The sequence below is a fragment of the Miscanthus floridulus genome, unplaced genomic scaffold, assembly GCF_019320115.1.
Source record: "Miscanthus floridulus cultivar M001 unplaced genomic scaffold, ASM1932011v1 os_2652_1_2, whole genome shotgun sequence".
Classification (NCBI taxonomy): Eukaryota; Viridiplantae; Streptophyta; class Magnoliopsida; order Poales; family Poaceae; genus Miscanthus; species Miscanthus floridulus.
Window position 1 is genome coordinate 2,236 of NW_027098432.1, and position 23,100 is coordinate 25,335.

The 23,100-nt window shown below is 52.5% G+C and overlaps 2 protein-coding genes across 5 annotated transcripts; one reads left to right on the plus strand and one right to left on the minus strand.

Moving 5' to 3' along the window:
• Positions 1-5,581: 5,581 nt before the first annotated feature.
• On the minus strand, positions 5,582-15,216 carry LOC136535284 (aspartate--tRNA ligase, chloroplastic/mitochondrial-like). Of its 2 annotated transcripts, XM_066527582.1 has the most exons (5): positions 14,677-15,216; positions 13,889-14,029; positions 13,202-13,311; positions 12,085-12,196; positions 5,582-5,697 (listed from the first exon to the last, which is right to left on the minus strand). In XM_066527582.1, the coding sequence occupies exons 1-5, from the start codon at positions 15,064-15,066 to the stop codon at positions 5,689-5,691; spliced, it is 762 nt and encodes a 253-aa protein (XP_066383679.1). In that variant the 5' UTR covers positions 15,067-15,216; the 3' UTR covers positions 5,582-5,688. The 2 variants fall into 2 exon arrangements, with proteins under 2 accessions (XP_066383679.1, XP_066383680.1); XM_066527583.1 differs by lacking the exons at positions 5,582-5,697; positions 12,085-12,196 and adding an exon at positions 12,660-12,741.
• Positions 15,217-15,227: 11 nt separating this feature from the next.
• On the plus strand, positions 15,228-19,938 carry LOC136535281 (putative pentatricopeptide repeat-containing protein At5g59900). 3 transcript variants are annotated; one of them, XM_066527576.1, is made up of 6 exons: positions 15,228-18,160; positions 18,586-18,778; positions 18,864-18,965; positions 19,055-19,254; positions 19,334-19,504; positions 19,610-19,938. In XM_066527576.1, the coding sequence occupies exon 1, from the start codon at positions 15,258-15,260 to the stop codon at positions 17,976-17,978; it is 2,721 nt and encodes a 906-aa protein (XP_066383673.1). In that variant the 5' UTR covers positions 15,228-15,257; the 3' UTR covers positions 17,979-18,160; positions 18,586-18,778; positions 18,864-18,965; positions 19,055-19,254; positions 19,334-19,504; positions 19,610-19,938. The 3 variants fall into 3 exon arrangements, with proteins under 3 accessions (XP_066383673.1, XP_066383674.1, XP_066383675.1); XM_066527577.1 differs by having other exon boundaries at positions 19,616-19,938; XM_066527578.1 differs by having other exon boundaries at positions 19,055-19,206.
• The last annotated feature ends 3,162 nt before the right edge of the window (positions 19,939-23,100 follow it).

Consider the following 23,100-nt stretch of genomic DNA (forward strand, 5'->3'; position numbering starts at 1 on the left):
CTGCGCGGCAGCATCGGCAGCTCCATTTCCGCTGACGACACCGCCGACGCGGACCTCGAGCTGCTAGAGAGGGAGGCAGCGCGAGCGCGGGCGGCGCAGTGGACAGCCGCGCACGTCCACGAGCGTGGCGGCAGCCCAGACAGGCGCGGACGCGCTGGCGGCGCTCCTGGAGGAGGCGCGCACGGCGGTGGCGCTCCTGGGGCAGCCGCGCACGCCCACGAGCGCGGCGGCAGCCCAGACAGGCGCGGACGCGCCGGTGGCGCTCCTGGAGGAGGCGCGCACGGCGGCGGCGCTCCTGGAGGAGGCGCGCACGGCAACGGTGGCGGACGGGTCGATGGAGAGCGCGGCCTTCACAGGCAGCGTGGCTCTCTCTCCCCGGATCGGTACCGACGGGTCGATGGAGAGCGCGGCCTTCACAGGCAGCGTGGCTCTCTCTCCCCGGATCGGTACCGTGGTTACCACGGGCTCCAGGCTGTTGTCAGGGACGTCGGTCCCGGCGGTGGGTGGCCTACCCTCACCAAGACCAACTACGTCGAGTGGGCTGCGGTGATGAGGGTAAAGCTCCAGGTGCGGCACATGTGGGAGGCAGTCCGGTACGGCGACGTCGACTACGACCTAGATCGACGGGCGCTGGATGCTCTCATCGCTGCAGTCCCGCCCGAGATGCAGTTCTCGCTTACCAGCAAGCGGACTGCCAAGGAGGCTTGGGACGCCATCGCTGCGGCACGCATCGGCAGCGACCGCGCCCGCAAGTCCACACTGCAGGCACTTCGCAAGGAGTGGGAGAACCTGGCTTTCAAGCCAGGTGAGGACGTTGATGACTTTGCTCTCCGTCTCAACACTCTGTTGCAGAAGATGGTGCAGTTCGGCGACGACACCTACGGCGAGGAGAGAGCTGTCGAAAAGCTCTTCCGCTGCGTCCCCGAGAAGTACAAGCAGATGGCTCGCTCGATCGAGTCGCTGCTGGATCTCTCCACGATGTCGATCGAGGAGGCGATAGGTCGCCTCAAGGTCGTCGATAGTGATGAGCCACAGTCCCTCTCAGGGCCCATCACCACTGGCGGGAAGCTCCTTCTCACTCGGGAGCAGTGGCTTGCCAGCCAGGGTGACCGGAGGAAGGGGGAGCCTTCTTCCGCGACAGGCGGCCGCAAGCGTGGCAAGCCACGTAAGGCGCGCAGAGACGCCCAGGCCGGGGCGCGAGGACGTGCCGAGGGTGATGCCCGCGGAGGCGCCCAGGGCGGCGCCGTCGGCAGGCACAAGCCGGCACGAGACGACGCCTGCCGCAACTGCGGCCAGCTTGGCCATTGGGCCAAGGACTGTCGACAACCACGACGCGGCCAGGCCCACGTCGCACAGGCGGAGGAGGAGGAGCCGGCTCTGTTCATGGCACATGCCAGCATCGAGCTACCTCCAGCGGCACCGGCCGCAGCGGCTCTCCTCCACCTTGACGAGCCAAAAGCACACGCCCTCCTCGGCGACAGCTCCGGCAACGACAAGACTGACGGGTGGTGCCTCGACACCGGCGCCACCCATCACATGACCGGTCGACGGGAGTTCTTCACCGAGCTTGACTCTAGCGTCCGAGGCTCCGTCAAGTTTGGGGATGCCTCCGGCGTGGAGATCAAGGGCGTCGGCTCCATCATCTTCACCGCCGTGTCTGGTGAGCACAGGCTGCTCACCGGAGTCTACTACATCCCCGCGTTGAGGAACTCCATCATCAGCTTGGGACAGCTGGATGAGAACGGTTCGCGCGTGGTGGTTGAGGACGGAGTCATGAGGATTTGGGATCGTCGCCGTCGCCTTCTTGCCAAGGTATCCAGAAGCGCAAATCGACTCTACGTCCTTAACGTGCAGGTGGCACAACCCCTCTGTCTCGCTGCTCGTCGGGACGACGAGGCGTGGCAGTGGCACGAGCGTTTCGGGCACCTTCACTTTGAGGCCCTGAAGCGGCTCAGTGCCACGGAGATGGTGCGAGGCCTGCCGTGCCTCGACCATGTGGAGCATCTCTGCGACGTCTGCGTGTTGACGAAGCAGAGGCGACTCCCCTTTCCCCAGCGGGCGAGCTTTCGAGCCAAGGAGAGGCTCGAGCTCGTGCACGGGGACTTGTGTGGCCCGGTGACACCGGCCACACCGGGAGGACGACGCTACTTCCTGCTGCTCGTCGACGACCTCTCCCGCTACAAGTGGGTGATGGTCCTCGGCAGCAAGGGAGAGGCTGCGGACGCCATCAGACGCGCGCAGGCTGCTGCGGAGGCGGAGTGCGGCCGCAAGCTGCGCGTGCTGCGCACCGACAACGGCGGCGAATTCACGGCGGCTGAATTCGCGTCGTACTGCGCTGACGAGGGCATTCAGCGCCACTACTCCGCGCCGTACAGCCCGCAGCAGAACGGCGTCGTCGAGCGGCGCAACCAGACGGTTGTGGGGATGGCTCGGGCCCTCCTCAAGCAGAGGGGGATGCCGGCTATCTTCTGGGGAGAGGCGGTGGTGACGGCCGTCTACATCCTCAACCGCTCGCCTACCAAGGCGCTCGACAGCAGGACGCCGTACAAGGCTTGGCATGGGCGCAAGCCGGCGGTCTCCCACTTGCGGGTCTTCGGCTGCCTCGCGTTCGCCAAGGAGCTTGGCCACATCAGCAAGCTCGACGACAGGAGCACTCCGGGAGTGTTCATCGGCTACGCGGAGGGCTCGAAGGCCTACCGCATCCTCGACCCGAAGACACAGCGTGTGCGCACGGCGCGCGACGTTGTGTTCGACGAAGGGCGAGGATGGGCGTGGGACAAGGCGGTGGACGATGGCTCGGCTCCGACTTACGACGACTTCACTGTCGAGTACGTCCACTTCGAGGGAGCTGGGGGAGTAGGCAGCTCTTCTTCGGCGAGCGCGTCTACCCCAGTCCCCGAGCCTCCACCGACCCCGGCGCCTGCTACTCCGACAGCTCCACGCTCTCCAGCCAGGACCTCGGCTGCGATGAGTTCTTCGCCGGCTTCACCACAGCCGGCAACGCCATGCACTCCAGCACCGACAGGCACCTCTCCGGGCACGTCTACTCCAACACCAGCTCGTGTCGAGCATAGCCCGGTTGAGCTCGCTACTCCGCTCTCTCACGACGAGGAGCGCATCGACGCGTACCACGACGGCGAGCCGTTGCGGTACCGTACGATGGAGAACCTTCTCGGCGACCAGTTGGTGCCGGGACTGGTGCCTCATGACCTGGAGGACCTGGAGGCGCAGTTGCACCTTGCGTGTGACGACGGCGAGCCTCGGTCGTTCGCAGAGGCCGAGAGACACGCGGCATGGCGCGCCGCGATGCAGTTGGAGATGGATGCGGTTGAGAAGAACCGCACCTGGGAGCTTGCTGACCTTCCTCGTGGTCATCGCGCGATCACCCTTAAGTGGGTGTACAAGCTGAAGAGGGATGAAGCCGGTGCCATCGTCAAGCACAAGGCTCGCTTGGTGGCACGAGGTTTCGTGCAGCAGGAGGGGGTCGACTTCGACGACGCCTTTGCTCCCGTGGCACGGATGGAGTCCGTGCGACTCCTCCTTGCGCTAGCTGCCCAGGAGGGCTGGCGTGTTCATCACATGGACGTCAAGTCGGCGTTCCTTAACGGCGACTTGAAGGAGGAGGTCTACGTGCACCAGCCGCCGGGATTTGCGATCCCCGGCAAGGAGGGCAAGGTGCTCCGCCTGCGCAAGGCCCTCTATGGCTTGCGACAGGCACCGAGGGCGTGGAATGCCAAGCTGGATTCCACGCTAAAGGGGATGGGCTTCGAGCAAAGCCCGCACGAGGCGGCCATCTACCGACGGGGCAATGGAGGTAATGCCCTGTTGGTGGGTGTCTACGTCGACGACTTGGTGATCACCGGCACCAAGGATGCGGAGGTGGCGGCATTCAAGGAAGAGATGAAGGCCACCTTCCAGATGAGTGACCTGGGGCCTCTCTCCTTCTACCTGGGAATCGAGGTACACCAGGATGACTCTAGGATCACGCTTCGACAGACCGCCTACGCCAAGCGCGTCGTTGAGCTAGCTGGGCTCACCGACTGCAACCCAGCTCTCACTCCGATGGAGGAGAGGCTGAAGCTGAGCCGCGACAGCACGACGGAGGAGGTGGACGCTACGCAGTATCGGCGTCTTGTGGGGAGCCTTCGCTACCTCGCCCACACACGGCCGGACTTGGCATTCTCCGTCGGCTACGTTAGTCGGTTCATGCAGCGACCGACGACGGAGCACCAGCAGGCTGTGAAAAGGATCATCCGCTACGTTGCGGAGACTCTCGACCACGGCCTCTACTACCCGAGGTGCCCTGGGGCGGCACACTTCGTCGGGTACAGCGACAGCGACCACGCCGGCGACATCGACACCAGCAAGAGCACGAGCGGGATCCTCTTCTTCCTCGGCAAGTGCCTCGTTAGCTGGCAGTCGGTCAAGCAGCAGGTGGTGGCCCTGTCCAGCTGCGAGGCCGAGTACATAGCGGCCTCCACCGCTTCGACTCAGGCGCTCTGGCTCGCTCGACTGCTTGGTGATCTCCTCGGCAGAGACACTAGAGCGGTGGAGCTCAGGGTGGACAGCAAGTCCGCTCTGGCCCTAGCAAAGAACCCCGTGTTCCACGAACGCAGCAAGCACATCCGGGTGAGGTACCACTTCATCCGAAGCTGTTTGGAGGAAGGGAGCATCAAGGCGAGCTACATCAACACCAAGGACCAGCTTGCGGACCTGCTCACCAAGCCCCTTGGGAGGATCAAGTTCCTTGAGCTCTGCTCCAGAACCGGGATGGTTCAACTCTCCCACAAGACGACGCACAAGACTTAGGGGGAGAATGATGGATAAGTCTCATGTGTGGCTGGTCTTTGTGGGGCTATGATGCTCACATAGTCATGGTCCTTGTGGCTGTTTTTCTGTTTTTAGGACAGCATCTTAGACTAGAGGACAGCATCTTAGACTAGAGGACAGCATCTTAGCTAGGACAGCATATTAGCATCTTAGACTAGCATCTTAGACTAGCATCTTGGCATATGCTTGGCTGGCTAGCAGCCTATAAATATGTAACCCCAACCCCTTGGGTTGGCATGGCATTTGTGTGAGCTTGTGTGAGAAATAGACAAGAAAATTGCCCCAACTCCTAGTGTCATCCTCTCTCGATGAGAGTAAGAATTCTCCTACTACCAAGAGTGAGAATTCAGCGACTAACAGGTGCCACCATTGGCAGCAGGGGGCGGGCCAGAGGGCGGCACATGGCCAGCAGCAGGGGCTGTAGGGGCGCCGGATCCAGAGGGGACGGTGGCCATGGCACAGCAGGGGGGCGCAGGCCAGAAGGGGAAGGCGTAGGGAGAGAAGAGGAGGCCCAGGATCTAATTCTTTGATACCATGTAGAAAGGAGATTGGGAAAACACCACACCCCTAATGAGGGGGGGGTGACCTCTGTTATATAGCCAATCAAGATTGGTGTATAAGGAATACAATCGATGTACATGGAAGGAATGAACAAACTTCCTAATACACATATATACTTCCTAATACAAATTTACAAACAGTAGCCAACAGCACGAAGTGTTTTCTAAAGAGAAAACAAAATTAGATAATGGTCTGTGAAGAAATAGAAAAAATGTACATAGTTTAATTACCTGAACTCTCGATGGTACAAGATAGTCCCGAGCACCTTCAGGTGTAGACTTGGACAAAACAGGAGTCTCAATCTACCTTGGAACATGTAACTTTCGATCAGACATAACAGAAGGTTTTAAGTCAGGAAGTAAAAGGGCGTAAAAACTAAAAATTTATACTACTATTATAATCATTGTAGATAAGGTGTCCTATGCACTGCCTTAAACTTAATGAGTCATTGCTAGGTGATACAAGCAACAGAAGATGCCAGACAGTGCATGCATATTTGACTAATTTTACCAATCCAACACACACACACACACACACAATTTTCATAAGACACAATTTTCATTAGATAGACTGTACTGCTAGTAAGATTCTATATAATAAAAAATACTGCTGTTGACTGTCTTTACATGATGATAAAAAAGCAATAAAATTAAATTGATGTTATATAGACGAGGTTGAAAAAAATAAGATAGAGCCCTGAACCCTCAAACCACAAGTTGAAGAATTATAGCCCTGATTTAAGATTGGCCATCTAGGCATCTAGCATTGATGGATAAGTCTATGTGGTCTTTGTGGGGCTGCAGCAGTATGGTGGTCTTGCTGCCCATCAAGGACAACATCCTTGACTAGCTAGGATAGCATCTTAGCATCTAGGACTAGCATCTAGGATAGCATCTTAGACTAGCATCTTGGCATATGCTTGGCTGGCTAGCAGTCTATAAATATGTATCCCCAACCCCTCAGGTTGTCATGGTATTGTGTGAGAAATAAACCAGAAAATTACCCCAACTCCTAGTGAAATTCTCTCTCGATGAGGGTAAGAATTCTACTACTATCAAGAGTAAGAATTCAGCGACTAACAACTGGTATCAGAGTTGTACTATCCTGTAGCCTGAGCATCTCTTGCTCATCTCCTTTCCCAGCCTCGCAACAGCCCCAGCCGGGAGCAGCAGCAGCTCCGGCCGCTCCTGCTCACTCCTCTCCCTCTGCGCAGCCCTCTCCCCACGCAGCGGCCCCTCGGTAGCGCGTCATGTCCGTAGGGCAGTCTCAGCGCTTGGTCGCCTCGAGCACGCGGCGTCGGCAGGAGGCTGAACTTGCCGCGGCAGAGGAACGCGAGCGACCAGCGGCAAGGGCGTCGAGGTTGGCAGCGGCCGAGCTGGCAGCAACCTGAGCGGAGGTCGAGGCTCTGCGCGGCAGCATCAGCAGCTCCGTTTCTGCTGACGACAGCGCCGACGCGGACCTCGAGCTGCTGGGTTGGGAGGCAGCGCGAGCACGGGCTGCGCAGTGGGCAGCCGCGCACACCCACGAGGGCGGCGGCAGCCCAGACAGGCGCGGACACGGCGATGGCGCTCCTAGAGGAGGCGCGCACGGCGACGGCGCTCCTGGAGGAGGCGCGCACGGCGGTGGCACTCCTAGAGGAGGCACGCACGACGGTGGCGCTCCTGGAGGAGGTGCGCACGGCAACGGTGGCGGACGGGTCGATGGAGAGCGCGGCTTTCACAGGTAGCGTGGCTTTCTCTCCCCGGATCGGTACCGTGGTTACCACGGGCTCCAAGCTGTTGTCAGGGACGTCGGCCCCAGCGGTGGGTGGCCTACTCTCACTAAGACCAACTACGTCGAGTGGGCTGCGGTGATGAGGGTAAAGCTCCAGGTGCGGCACATGTGGGAGGCAGTCCGGTACGGCGACGGCGACTACGACCAGGATCAACGGGCGCTGGATGCCCTCATCGCTGCAGTCCCGCCCGAGATGCAGTTCTCGCTTACCAACAAGCGGACTGCCAAGGAGGCTTAGGACGCCATCGCTGCGGCACGCATCGGCAGCGACCGCGCCCGCAAGTCCACACTGCAGGCACATCGCAAGGAGTGGGAGAATCTGGCCTTCAAGCCAGGTGAGGACGTTGATGACTTTGCTCTCCGTCTCAACACTCTGTTGCAGAAGATGGTGCAGTTCGGCGATGACACCTACGGCGAGGAGAGAGCTGTCGAAAAGCTCTTCCGCTGCGTCCCCGAGAAGTACAAGCAGATGGTCCACTCGATCGAGTCCCTGTTGAATCTCTCCACGATGTCGATCGAGGCGATAGGTCGCCTCAAGGTCGTCGACAGCGATGAGCCACAGTCTCTCTCGGGGCCCATCACCACTGGCGGGAAGCTCCTTCTCACTCGGGAGCAGTGGGCTGCCTACCAAGGTGACCGGAAGAAGGGGGGGCCTTCTTCCGCGACAGGCGGCCGCAAGCGTGGCAAGCCGCGCAAGGCGCGCAAAGACGCCCAGGCCGGGGCGCGAGGACGTGCCGAGGGTGATGCCCACAGAGGCGCCCAGGGCGGCGCCGCCGGCAAGCACAAGCCGGCACGAGACGACATCTGCCGCAACTGCGGCCAGCTTGGCCATTGGGCCAAGGACTGTCGACAGCCACGACGCGGCCAGGCCCACGTCGCACAGGCGGAGGAGGAGCCGGCTCTGTTCATGGCACATGCAAGCATCGAGCTACCTCCAGCGGCACTGGCCGCAGCGGCTCTCCTCCACCTTGACGAGCCAAAAGCACACGCCCTCCTCGGCGACGGCTCCGGCAACGACAAGACTGACGGGTGGTGCCTCGACATCGGCGCCACCCATCACATGACCGGTCGACGGGAGTTCTTCACCGAGCTTGACTCTAGCGTCCGAGGCTCCGTCAAGTTTGGGGATGCCTCCGTCGTGGAGATCAAGGGCGTCGACTCCGTCATCTTCACCGCCGTGTCTGGTGAGCACAGGCTGCTCACCGGAGTCTACTACATCCCCGCGTTGAGGAACTCCATCATCAGCTTGGGACAGCTGGATGAGAACGGTCCGCGCGTGGTGGTTGAGGATGGAGTCATGAGGATTTGGGATCGCCGTCGCAGCCTTCTTGCCAAGGTATCCAGAAGCGCAAATCAACTCTACGGCCTTAACGTGCAGGTGGCACAACCCCTCTGTCTCGCTGCTCGTCGGGATGACGAGGCGTGGCAGTGGCACGAGCGCTTCGAGCACCTTCACTTCGAGGCCCTGAAGCGGCTCAGTGCCACGGAGATGGTGCGAGGCCTGCCGTGCCTCGACCATGTGGAGCAGCTCTGCGACGTCTGCATGTTGACGAAGCAGAGGCGACTTCCCTTTCCCCAGCGGGCGAGCTTTCGAGCCAAGGAGAGGCTCGAGCTTGTGCACGGGGACTTGTGTGGCCCGGTGACACCGGCCACACCGGGAGGACGACGAGGGAGAGGCTATGGACGCCATCAGGCGCACGCAGGCTGCTGCGGAGGCGGAGTGCGGCCGCAAGCTACGCGTGCTGCGCACCGACAACGGCGGCGAATTCACGGCGGCTGAATTCGCGTCGTACTGCGCTGATGAGGGCATTCAGCGCCACTACTCCGCGCCGTACAGCCCACAGCAGAACGGCATCGTCGAGCGGCGCAACCAGACAGTTGTGGGGGGGGGGGGGGATGGCTCGGGCCCTTCTCAAACAGAGGGGGATGCCGGCTGTCTTCTGGGGAGAGGCAGTGGTATCGGCTGTCTACATCCTCAACCGCTCGCCTACCAAGGCGCTCGATGGCAGGACGCCGTACGAGGCTTGGCATGGGCGCAAGCCGGCGGTCTCCCACTTGCGGGTCTTCGGCTGCCTCGCGTTCGCCAAGGAGCTTGGCCACATCAGCAAGCTCGACGACAGGAGTACTCCGAGAGTGTTCATCGGCTACGCGGAGGGCTCGAAGGCCTACCGCATCCTCGACCCGAAGACACAGCGTGTGCGCACGGCGCGCGACGTTGTGTTCAACGAAGGCCGAGGATGGGCGTGGGACAAGGCGGGAGACGACGGCTCGGCTCTGACATACGACAACTTCACTGTCGAGTACGTCCACTTCGAGGGAGCTGGGGGAGTAGGTAGCTCTTCTTCGACGAGCGCGTCTACCCAAGTCCCCGAGCCTCCACCGACATCGGCGCCTGCTACTCCGACAGCACCACACTCTCCAGCTAGGACCCCGGCTACGATGAGTTCTTCGCCGGCTCCACCACAGTCGACACCGCCACGCACTCCAGCACCGACAGGCACCTCTCCAGGCACGTCTACTCCAACACCAGCTCGTGTCGAGCACAGCCCGGTTGAGCTCGCTACTCCGCTCTCTCACGACGAGTAGCGCATCGACGCGTAGCACGACGGCGAGCCGTTGCGATACCGTACGATGGAGAACCTTCTCGGCGACCAGCCGGTACCGGGACCGGTGCCTCACGACCTGGAGGCGCAGTTGCACCTTGCTTGTGACGACGGCGAGCCTCGGTCGTTTGCAGAGGCCGAGAGACACGCGGCATGGCGCGCCGCGATGCAATTGGAGATGGATGCGGTTGAGAAGAACCGCACATGGGAGCTTGCTGACCTTCCTCGTGGTCACCGTGCGATCACCCTTAAGTGGGTGTACAAGCTGAAGAGGGATGAAGCCGACGCCATCGTCAAGCACAAGGCTCGCTTGGTGGCACGAGGTTTCGTGCAGCAGGAGGGGGTCGACTTCGACGACGCCTTTGCTCCCGTGGCACGGATGGAGTCCGTGCGACTCCTCCTTGCGCTAGCCGCCCAGGAGGGCTAGTGTGTTCATCACATGGACGTCAAGTCGGCGTTCCTTAACGACGACTTGAAGGAGGAAGTCTACGTGCACCAGCCGCCGGGATTTGCCATCCCCGGCAAGGAGGGCAAGGTGCTCCGCCTGCGCAAGGCCCTCTATGGCTTGCGGCAGGCACCGAGGGCGTGGAATGCCAAGTTGGATTCCACGCTAAGGGCCCGTTCGTTTAGGCTGATTTCCAGCCAGAACGTTTTCCGGTGATGATCGACGGGTATAAAATACAGGTGCCTTCCGGCCCGGATCGGTTCTGGCGCTCCGTTCCGCTCGAAACGAACGGGCCTAAAGGGGATGGGCTTCGAGCAAAGCCCGCACGAGGCGGCCATCTACCAACGGGGCAGTGGAGGAAATGCTCTGCTAGTGGGTGTCTACGTCGACGACTTGGTGATCACCGGCACCAAGGATGCGGAGGTGCCGGCATTCAAGGAAGAGATGAAGGCCACCTTCCAGATGAGTGACCTGGGGCCTCTCTCCTTCTACCTGGGAATCGAGGTGCACCAGGATGCCTCCAGGATCACGCTTCGACAGATCGCCTACGCCAAGCGCGTCATTGAGCTAGCTGGGCTCACCGACTGCAACCCAGCTCTCACTCCGATGGAGAGACTGAAGCTGAGCCGCGACAGCACGACGGAGGAGGTGGACGCTACGCAGTACCGGCGTCTTGTGGGGAGCCTTCGCTACCTCGCCCACACACGGCTGGACTTGGCATTCTCCGTCGGCTACGTTAGTCAGTTCATGCAGCGACCGACGACGGAGCACCAGCAGGCTGTGAAGAGGATCATCCGCTACGTTGCGGGGACTCTCGACCACGGCCTCTACTACCCTAGGTGCCCTAGGGCGGCACACTTCGTCGGGCACAGCGACAGCGACCACGCCGGCGACATCGACACCAGCAAGAGCACGAGCGGGATCCTCTTCCTCCTCGGCAAGTGCCTCGTTAGCTGGCAGTCGGTCAAGCAACAAGTGGTGGCCCTGTCCAGCTGCGAGGCCGAGTACATAGCGGCCACCACCGCTTCGACTCAGGCGCTCTGGCTCGCTCGACTGCTTGGTGATCTCCTCGGCAGAGACACTAGAGCGGTGGAGCTCAGGATGGACAGCAAGTCCGCTCTGGCCCTGGCAAAGAACCCCGTTTTCCATGAACGGAGTAAGCACATCCGGGTGAGGTACCCCTTCATCCGAGGCTGTTTGGAGGAAGGGAGCATTAAGGCGAGCTACATCAACACCAAGGACCAGCTTGCGGACCTGCTTACTAAGCCTCTTGGGAGGATCAAGTTCCTTGAGCTCTGCTCTAGGACCGGGATGGTTCAACTTTCCCACAAAACGACGCACAAGACTTAGGGGGAAAATGATGGATAAGTCTCTGTGGTCTTTGTGGGGTTGCAGCAGCATGGTGGTCTTGCTGCCCATGGTGGTCTTGCTACCCATCAAGGACAATATCCTTGACTGGCTAGGACAGCATCTTAGCATCTAGGACTAGCATCTAGGACAGCATCTTAGACTAGCATCTTGGCATATGCTTGGCTGGCTAGCAGCCTATAAATATGTATCCCCAACCCCTCAGGTTGGCATGGCATTGTGTGAGAAATAAACCAGAAAATTGTCCCAACTCCTAGTGTCATCCCCTCTCGATGAGAGTAAGAATTCTGCTACTACCAAGAGTAAGAATTCAGTGACTAACAAGCACTACATCACAAGAGGAAATATTGCAATTCATAGAAAAATGGGGCCACTATGATATATTCCGTTCTTAAGTGAAAATAGCAGGTATGTATATGACAAGAAGTAAAATATATTGGGGTGGAAACTCAGACAAAACAATGAACAAGTGTAACAGACTAACAGTATATATAACCAGCATACCTCAACAAATTCATGTACATCCTCCAAGTAACGGCGTATGAGTTTAACCACATTATGGCGCAACCGCAAGTTTGACTGCATTTGAGGACAACGCAAATCCAACACTCTAAACCTACAGTATTCAATGATAGGAAGTTACAAAAAGGCACTCATTACTTAAACTGGTAGAGCATAAACACATTATTTGAATAAAACTTAGCATACTAGTATCTTAAGTCCTGTAAGGAGAAAGGACAAGGAATCAACTTTAGGACAAGGAATCAACTTTAGGCAAATAGGAATGCTCTAACTTTTAACACGTATTAATAGCTAGCAGAGTTGTTTGGAACAAGAAGCAAATTACAGCCAATCGGAAGAAGTACAGTACAGCAGAATCCAATTGTTCGTTTTAGGGTTCTAGTGAGCGAAACTTAAACTTGACCCATCAGTATATGAAAAGTTACATAGATTGAAAACACGTGGTTGATATCAATCAATATATTCAAAATTGAAAATACTTTCACAGAATATATTTTTTCCTATTTGAAATAGTACACTTATGTCAAATTGTAGACTGTCAATGTCCTCAACGACTTACATTTTGAATCAGAGGAAGTAAGTAGCTGCAGGTTATTAAGTTAGCAGTCAACATGAGAGCAATATAATTTCTTTAACAAACTGCATATACATGAAAGCACAACACAACCTCAAACTATAGCTATGAACAAAATTGGGTGAATAGTAAAATGAAGTGAAAACTACTACAGCAATCACAGCAGTTACAAAGCATGAGATGAATAGTTATACCTATATACTTAATACCAAACTCCCCTGATGTCAGTGCATACCATTCACAAGGCAAACGTGCAACTTTGTGGTCATGTATGCATAACTTTCACAATGCAATAATGCATTTATGCTAAAACAAATGTCATGCACCCAATAGTTAGCAAGTTCCAGGTATGCTAGAATAAGCGTTTGACATTGTCTATGCCGCAATACATGGTTGCCAATATGTTTTAGCCAATATGCAATACATGGTCACAAGTTGGCTAATTCGAGGGATTCACCGTGCTTAAAGCTACTTCCAAAAAGTCTAGCGCACAAATTTTGAAAAGACAGATTGTAAATGTTTTACCTCAATCTAATTTCTTCTGGAAACTTCTCTTTTACAGTATCAGCAGTTGTAACTGGAAACGGCAGTGAACGAGTTACTGAGTTCAGCACTAAAACATGATCTGCCGCAACCTTCAAGGTACCAACATGCAACAAAGTTAGATGGTTATGTTGGTTACTGTATGAACACAAAAGAAAATAGAAAAGCTGATGGCACTCAAAGAAACAAGTATTTAAACTATGTATTCTATAAAATGTGTTGTTCCTTATATCATACATTTAGCGTGTCCAAAATGCACTGTGCATAAAAGGAAAGGGAGCTTCTTATAAACAGCAATATTTCTATAGTAGAATGTGTAAATACCAAATTCTAGTCATGAAAAGCCACCTCTATGTCCTATTGATGCCAAAACAATATAAGGTGTGATGGGTGCCAATCAATACAAAAGAAAATAAAAAATAGGAAGGTTGATGGCAGTCAAAAGAAACAAGTACTTAAACAATGAATGAATCATATAAAATGTGTTATTCCTTATCTCATACATGTTCCATGACCAAAACATACTGAATGAAGGTAAAGGGAGCTTCTTATAAACAGCAATATTTACAAGTAGATTGTGTGATTATCAAATTATAGCCATGAAAAGTCACCCAGCTTATTGTCTACTAATCCAAAACAACATAAGGTGTGACGGCTGCCAACCAATACCTCTATAGCTCCGGTCTTCATATCTGCATTGATGGCATCCACCGGGCGTGGCCGGATCACCCCCTCAACAGCAACCACTGACTCCACTCTCAGCTTGTTTACTATGTTGTAAACCTCTGGGTACTCTGGCAACGTTGTCACCTACACTACACAAAGTACCATATAAAAACCCCAGCAATGATCTGATAACAACATAAATATCAACAACCACAGCATGTACATACATAATCCTGTAAGAATTATCATTATGACAGTCAATGCATAAGTTTTTTTACCATAAGCCATGAATCATATACGACAAGTATTGCACGTAATAAGAAAAGGTAAGCACTAAGCAGCCATAGAAGCACACATTTTCTGAGCAGAAGTCATTCAGACAACTGTCAATCTGTCATGAAGCAACTATTGCTCCATTGCCCTTCTGCTAAGTACAAGCACTGGAGTCACTTGGGGTGGGGACCAGTAGCTGATGCTGGAGGCCGAGTGCAACGCTTAACAGTACACGAACAATTTAGCAATGCAACAATCATTCCAGATAACACACGTCAAGCAACGGAGGGTTTAGAGAAAATGTGAAATTAACATCAATTGCCGAGTTTGTCTCTACAGAAGCAGCAGCTACATCAATGTAGACACAATTACGCAAACACGGGATCACGAAACAATGTACTGTAGCAGCTTGCAGCAATTACAACCGTTTAGCTAAAGCAACTACAGTCTACAGGCATACCCCCACCACTACAGAAAACTGACACTGATGCAGCTAACACGAGGACAAAACAACTCACCTGCACCATGCCGGAGCGGTCTCGAAGGGTGAGGAAGGTGAGCCCGGCGTGCGCGCGGCGTAGCGCAACCCAGCCGCATAGCCTTACCCTGCGCCCGGCGTCCCCGGCGCCGAGCTCTCCGCACAGCGCATCCCTCGGCGGCCACTGCAGCGGCTGCAGCCTCTCTACCTTCGCACCCGCCGCGGCGGGCGCCGCCGCTTCCTCCGGCGGGGTCGCAGCCGCATCGGTGGCCGCCGCGGACGCTAGGGTTCGGAGCTGGGGCGCGGGGACAGAGGCCGAGGTGGAGGTGGTGGAGAGCGGGAGGAGGCGGCGGAGGTGCAAGGCGGATGGCCTGGGCTTTAGACGGGAGAGGAGGGAGAAGGGCGAGGCGCGGAGGAGGGAGGAAGCCATTGGCAACCGGAGAAGATAGCAGATAGGGGAAGCGCAGTTTTGGACTGAACTCGACGAAGAGGCAAAGACGCTTATCCTTCAGCACGAATCTTTACACTTTACAGGTTGCAGCCGCAGCCGCTTCCAGCTGCAGCCCACCGAACAGGCCCGGCGGCCGGCGCGACCTCCGGCAATCCGCCACGCCGTTCCCGATGCCTCTTCCGCCGCGCCGGCCCCTCGCGGGCCACTCTAATGCCACTCCCGCCACCTCAGATTCCGGCATGGTGAAGCTCCTCGCCGACATCCTCCACCACACCGCGCCGTCCACCTGGCCGTCCGCCCTCGCCGCGCCGCTGCTCCGCCAACGCCTCGCCCCCGCGCACGTCTCTTCCCTCCTCGTCCTCCCGGCCTCTCTCCGCCGGCCCGACCTTTCCCACCGGTTTCTCCTCCTGTTGCCTTCCCACCTCGTCGCCCCGGTCTCACTCTCCCTGCTCGCCCTCTCCTTCCTCTCCTCGTTCCCTTCGTCCCCGGCATCCTCCCCGCACGCCGCCTCCCTGCTCCTCTCCCTCGCGTCATCCACCCCGTCCGCGTCCTCCTCATTTTCGTCTCTCTCACACGCTAACGCACTCGCCACCTTCCGACCTGGCGCCGCCACCGCCGCCGTCACGCTTCTTGCCTCCTCGTACCTCCGGCTCCGCCGCGCCCGCGACGCTGCCGACGTCCTCCGCCTATCCCTCTCATCTGGCATTGCGATGAAGCAATACACCGCTTCGCAGATACTATTTGCTCTCATTAAGATCCGGCAGTTTGCTCTTGCCCGCGACCTGTTCGATGAAATGCTTCAATACAAATTTCCCTTGGACGAGTATGTTTACACGGCCGGAATTCGGGCCTACTGTGAGATAAGGAATTTGGATTGCGCAAGGGGACTGTTGGCGAGGATGGAAAGCAAGGGTGTCAAGGGCAGTGCTGTGCCATACAATGTGTTGATGTATGGTCTCTGTAGAAACAATCGTGTTCTTGAGGCAGTGGAGGTGAAGAACAGCATGGTGGGGAGAGGAATTGTCGCTGATGAAGTTACGTACCGGACTCTAGTTTATGGGTTTTGTCGGACTGAGGAACTTGAAAGGGCATTGGAAATGACTGATGACATGCTTAGTCTGCACTTTGTGCCATCAGAGGCCAGTTGCTCGTTTATGCTTGATGGGCTACGAAAGAGAGGGCACGTCGACGAGGCATTCAGGTTAGCTTGTAACTTGGGTGAGTTGGGCATGGTACCAAACCTGTTTGTGTGTAATGCATTGATTGATAAACTGTGCAAGGATGGAAGATTTAGGGAGGTAGAAAGGCTCTTCAGAGGGATGGCAAACAGGGGTCTAGAGCCAAATGAGGTGACCTATGCTATACTGATACATTCCCTGTGTAAGAGGGGAATGATGGATGACGCACTTTGCATGTTTGATAGGATGAGGGAGAAGGGAATCAGAGTGACAGTTTATCCATACAATTCTTTAATTAATGGTTACTGCCAACATGACGACTTTCACCAGGCAAGAGGTCTTCTAAGCGAGATGGTTGAGAAGGGATTGACACCAAGTGCGGCATCATATTCCCCCCTTATAGCTGGTTTATGTCGGAAAAGGGATCTGGTCAGTGCAATGGAGCTCCATAGGGAGATGGCTAGGAATGATGTTTCAGGGAATATATATACATTTACAGCGCTTATCAGTGGTTTCTGCAAGGACAAAAATATGGATGAAGCAGCTAGGTTGTTTGATAAGATGATAGACAGTTCTGTAGTACCAAATGAAGTGACTTTTAATGTTATGATTGAAGGGTATTGCCGTGTAGGCAATGTTAGGAAGGCATTCCAGTTATATGATCAGATGGTAGATAGGGGCCTAACACCTGACAATTACACTTACAGGTCACTGATAAGTGTACTTTGTTTGACACTAGGTGCCATGAAAGCTAAGGAATTTGTTGATGATCTAGAAAACAACTGTGCTGTGCTAAATAGTTTTAGCCTTACAGCACTTATGCATGGATTCTGCAAAGAAGGAAGGTTAACTGAAACGTACCATGTTTGGGATGAGATGAGAGCGCGGGGAGTCAAGCTTGATCTTATCAGTTTTACTGTAATTGTATATGCAGCTCTGAAACTGCATGACAGGGAGAAAATAAGTGTGTTATTTAGGGAAATGAAAGAAAAAGGTGTGAAGCCAGACAATGTGTTCCATACATGCATGATTGATGTGCACTCAAAGGAAGAAAATATAGTTCAAGCTTTAAACTGCTGGGATAAGATGATAGCTGACGGATGCTCTCCAAATGTTGTCACATATACGGTTTTAATTAATCATCTATGCAAGTCTGGGTATTTGAGTAGCGCAGAGATCCTTTGTAAAGAAATGTTAGCTGAGCGCTTCCTTCCTAATAGTTTTACTTATAATTGCTTTCTTGATTATCTGGCAAATGAAGGAGAGCTGGAAAAGGCTAAAGTTCTACACACAGCCATGCTTGAAGGCTGTTTAGCTAACACAGTGACATTTAACACATTGATCAAAGGGTTCTGTAAGGCTGTGCAGATCCAAGGGGCAATTGACCTTATGCAGACAAATACTGAGAGTGGTTTCTTTCCTGATTGCATCAGCTATTCTACAATAATAAATGAGCTCTGTAAGGTTGGTGACACCAATAAAGCATTTGAGCTTTGGAATGAAATGTTATACAAGGGACTGAAACCCGATATTGTGGCATACAATATTTTGATTCGCTGGTGCAATATTCATGGCGAATTTGATAAGGGCTTAGGAATTTACAGTGATATGGTTAAAAATGGTGTGCAACCAAACTGGGGCACATATAGAGCTCTTTTCTTAGGAGCTTCTTTGATGACCACAAAGGGAAAAACTTTACTATTGACCACATGATGTTAGGGCAATATTTGTTCTCATCTACTGGAATAGGTTGAATCAAGATGGATGCCAGATGCAAAAATCAATCTGACCCTGAACTGTTGCTTCGTATACAAGTGGCTATAAGCCTATAACATACATGTGCATAACTGCATATTGCCTTTTTCTATGCTTGAGCAGATGGATTCCAGTCTGAGGTAATACACCTGAGATCATCACTTTTTTCTTTTCAACATGGTGTTTCGGTAATTGTTTTGCTAATCTTTACTTCTATTACGATTTTGGTACATGTCTAATTTGTAAATGTTATGATTGTAATAGTCCGTAGTCCTTATAATATTTGGTGCTTAGATAATTGTATTATGCTGTTTCATTTTGGCCATCTTTTGTTGTCTGTCTTTTTTTTTAGAAATATGAGTTTGTGTGGGTGTTGAACCACTTAAAGCTAATGAAACAAAGATGCCGTCAAAACCTGAGAGGGCTCTGGTCCCTAGTAATGGTTTTCGCAAAAAGGGGCTGATAACAAACCACCTCAAAGTTTCTATCATGAAAACTGAAGATTTTTACTTTGCGCATCTCTAATCCTTGTCTTATCGATGATGTTATCTTTTACTGGTTGTAGGTCAATTTGAAGTATGAAGATGATATGCTGGTCAATCACAAAGGGTCAGGAAGAAAAGTGATCGAAAACTGCATCAAACTTATGCTGCTGAACTTGCACAACAACAACAACAACAAAGCCTTTAAGTCCCAAACAAGTTGGGGTAGGCTAATGCTGCTGAACTTGCAAATGATTTTGCATATGATGGTGACTGGTGAGATACTTATACTGGGAAGAGGAAGCTCCTTTGTTTAGACATATCGGAGTTTGATGTTGTTTTCCGTTCTCCCATTTTGCAGACCGGTTAATTTGCTTGCTTGGCCAAAACAAGCTGATCGGGACAAATTTCATCTCAATGAAATGGAGAAGCCCATGTTTAAACATTTACTTTTAATACTCAAGTTGGGATTTATACTTTCCACATTTTTCAACAAAATTTTAAGGTGCATTTTGAACGACATGGTGACACTTCATACCATTAACATTGCAGCAGTGATCCGGCTTTTGCTTGAGGCCCTGAGCATTCCGGTGGTGTAAAAACTAGTTCTTGGAATCTTGAGTGATGGTTGATTTTTTGGTGCATCAACAAGATATTCCCAATGGATGATACATCCCAGGATATGCTCAGCAAGCATAACAATGGTTTGTGTACCTGTGTGGCGTATCACTACATCCTCCACGTTTTTGCCTGTTAGTGCAACATGACCGTCAAACAATCTAATATATTATCTGTTAAGTAAAAGAAAACTGAGTATGTTCATTGTATCAGGATTATACTGTTCAAAGGAGTGACATCTTGCTCCATGCAAAACTGAAACGCCAATCTCCGCACATTTTTACTGTCACTTGTACAACTGCTGAACTTCCAGGTTCTCAGTGTACCTGTTTCTTCACTGGAAAACAACTTGTCTTGCGACTGAAAACATGCAACAACACACAGGTGAGAGTTGTAGTATCATTTCCAGTTTGCTTTGTTTCTGCTTGCAACAGTTAAGTTCACCTCCAATATATTTCACAGTCTGATATTTTTTCATCTGTTGCTAAGCTTCAGGAATTCTGCTCGAAGGTAACTGCTGGAAGTTCAGATAAAAGCACAACAATGGTGCCACCTTGTTTATAAAAAAAGAACAAATGGTGCCACCTTCAATTATTGGACTTCTTTTTTATGATCTGTGTACATCTGTCAAAGATGGAGGCTCCAAAAGATCTCTTCCATCGTCTGGGTGAAATTTCTTGACGAATTGCTCATATAAGCTGTTTGCACTACGGATTCATTATATGTACAGTTAGTTGTTACAGGTCGAAAGAACACGATCATTTTGTAAACATATACTGTATATATGCTTTAACCCTTACAACAACAACAACAACAAAGTCTTTAAGTCCCAAACAAGTTGGTGTAGGCTAGAGTTGAAACCCAACAGAAGCAATCAAGGTTCAGACACGTGAATAGCTGCCTTCCGAGCACTCCTATCTAAGGCTAAGTCTTTGGGTATATTCCATCATTTTAAGTCTCCTTTTATTGCCTCTACCCAAGTCAACTTCGGTCTTCCTCTGCCTCTCTTCACGTTACTATCCTGACTTATGATTCCACTACGCACCGGTGCATCTGGAGGTCTCCGTTGCATATGTTCAAACCATCTCAACCGGTGTTGGACAAGCTTTTCTTCAATTGGCGCTACCCCTAATCTCTTATGTATATCATCGTTCCGAACTCGATCCCTTATTGTATGACTACAAATCCAACGCAACATACGCATTTCCGCGACACTTAGCTGTTGAACATGTCGTCTTTTCGTAGGTCAACATTCTGCACTATACAACATAGCAGGTCTATTTGTCGTCCTATAAAACTTACCTTTTAGCTTCTGTGGTATCCTTTTGTCACATAGGACACCAGACGCTTGCCGCCACTTCATCCATCCTGCTTTGATTCTATGGCTAACATCTTCATCAATATCCCCGTCCTTCTGTAGCATTGATCCTAAAAATCGAAAGGTATCCTTCCTAGGCACTACTTGACCTTCCAAACTAACATCTTTCTCCTCCCGAGTAGTAGTGCCGAAGTCATATCTCATATACTCAGTTTTAGTTCTACTGAGTCTAAAACCTTTGGACTCCAAGGTCTTCCGCCATAACTCCAGTTTCTGATTTACTCATGTCCGGCTTTCATCAACTAGCACTACATCGTCTGCGAAAAGCATACACCAAGGGATGTCCCCTTGTATGTCCCTTGTGATCTCATCCATCACTAAAGCAAACAAATAAGGGCTCAAAGCTGATCCTTGATGTAGTCCTATCCTAATCGAGAAGTCATCCGTGTCTCCATCACTTGTTCGAACTCTAGTCACAACATTGTTGTATATGTCCTTAATGAGCTCGACGTACTTCGTTGGGACTTTATGTTTGTCCAAAGCCCACCACATAACATTCCTTGGTATTTTATCATAAGCCTTCTCCAAGTCAATAAAAATCATGTGTAGGTTCTTCTTCTTCTCCCTATACCGCTCCATAACTTGTCTTACTACGAAAATAGCTTCCATGGTTGACCTTCCGGGCATGAAACCAAATTGGTTCATAGAAACCCGCGTTATTGCTCTCAAGCGATGCTCGATAACTCTCTCCTATAGCTTCATAGTATGGCTCATCAACTTAATTCCCCGGTAATTCGTACAACTTTGAATATCCCCTTTATTCTTGTAGATCGGTACTAATATACTTCTCCTCCACTCATCAGGCATCTTGTTCAATCGAAAAATATGGTTGAACAGCTTGGTTAGCCATACTATAGCTATGTCCCTGAGGCATCTCCACACCTCGATTGAGATACTATCCGGTCCCATCGCCTTACCTCCTTTCATCCTTTTTAACGCCTCTCTAACCTCAGATTCTTGGATTCCAGTATGCTTTAACCCTTACCGCCACGGAAATGAACATACGTGGTAAAATAGGCTATAAGAAGTAAATTATTCTCTTTGAAGAACCAAACCATGTTTCAGCGTTCGGCTATCCCAGAATGATTTCGTACTGCAATTTGCTAGTCAAATCTTCGGCAAAACTATGGCTGTCACAGAGCAAAATTGAAGTCATACTTGTGACAAAGTTTGGCAAGAAAATAAATGTATAACGTGTGAAACATGGTGCTAAGAAAGTGTGGCGGCATGGCATGTTGTGGTCACGAACCAAATAGCCCGTAAATGGATTATATATGTTCATGGTTCATGGAAATGCCATTGACAATGCTGGCTCATTGCCAATGATGATTGCCATTATCCGATGGTTCATTAGGGTCTGTTTATGCTTTTCGCCGCTGCTTCGGTGACCATCACAAATTCATAGATGACCCGACTTATCTCTGCCTGCGCCCCCGCGAGCTCCAGCGGGCCCTCTCCCTCCCGCCGCCGGCGAGCTCGCCGGAGAGGGCTAGGAGTGGGGCCCGCGCCTAATAGTCAGTAGCTAGTACTTGTAGGTTGTACGGATGGGTGTCTCTCCTCGGGGAAAGTCCAGCCTTGTTGTTGCCGCTGCCATCGCCGAGGTCTTCCTCGTCGTCGACGGTGCAGCTTCCAAGGTCAGTAGAAATAAAATAAGTCCGCTCTCTCAAAAACAGTTCCATCTCCACCCTTCTCTGCCCATGGCGGCTTGAGCTCCATCGCCGTCGCCCTTGGTCCGTTCGGGTTCGAGGACGATTTGGTGGTTGTGCTTCTAGATCAGGCCTCCTGCTCGGTGGACCTGGTCTTCGGTGCCGGCTCTCGAGTCTTCCCCGCCCCAGGCGCTTCATGCGACTCCTCCGACTCCACACGACACCACCGTGGAGCACTGCGCCGAGTGTCACCGGGACGTGGCGTCTAATGGTCCATGTTCTACTCCGGTGCGATGCAAGGCGCTTAAACTGTTATGCTGCGTCTTCGAGACTCATCGTCCTTGCTAGGGTGGATTTCATTTTCGAATTTGGAGAACTTATTCAAATTTACTTGCTTAGTATCTGCTCTTGGGATGCTGTATGTTGAAGTAGACATAGTTCTCTTCTGTGCCTGGTTTCTACCATGTAATTGGGAATTTATTTCCCAAATCTATGTACTCTGGTTCTAATGTCTTAATATACGTGAACTTTCAAAAAAATCATAGATGTACAGTACCTTCTTCTGCATTGCCAAGCCTTCTTCAGTTGCAGCGTCTTATTTCAGCATATTGATTGCCAATACTTGAGTCATATATTATTAATGGTTTAACGGAGCCGGTGCCCGGACGTCCGGATGCTGCCGGCCCGTTTTCAATAATATACCCTCAGCTTCTTGCTCCGCTTTCACCTCGTGCTCTATGCCTATTGCTATCCATGGATGTAGTTTCGTGCTCTGCTTCGCTTCGTGCTCTGTGCCTGCTGCCATACATATGGATACAGCTTTGTGCTCCGCGTCCGCTTTGTTTCCTGCGCGCACGCGGGGACCGCTACGCCCAATGGAACCACCTTTGCCTACGCCCCTTGCAGTGCTTACTCATGAAACACTTGCAATATAAAATATTTGATGCAACATGTGT

Coding starts and splice junctions, on each gene's coding strand:
- LOC136535284 (XM_066527582.1), bottom strand. CDS start 15,066: ATGGCTTCCTCCCTCCTCCGCGCCTCGCCCTTCTCCCTCCTCTCCCGT. Junction 14,030..14,676: donor ACCGCTCCGGCATGGTGCAG/GTGAGTTGTTTT, acceptor TGTGTAGTGTAG/GTGACAACGTTGCCAGAGTA. Junction 12,197..13,201: donor CCAGAAGAAATTAGATTGAG/GTAAAACATTTA, acceptor TGAATACTGTAG/GTTTAGAGTGTTGGATTTGC.
- LOC136535281 (XM_066527576.1), top strand. CDS start 15,258: ATGCCTCTTCCGCCGCGCCGGCCCCTCGCGGGCCACTCTAATGCCACT.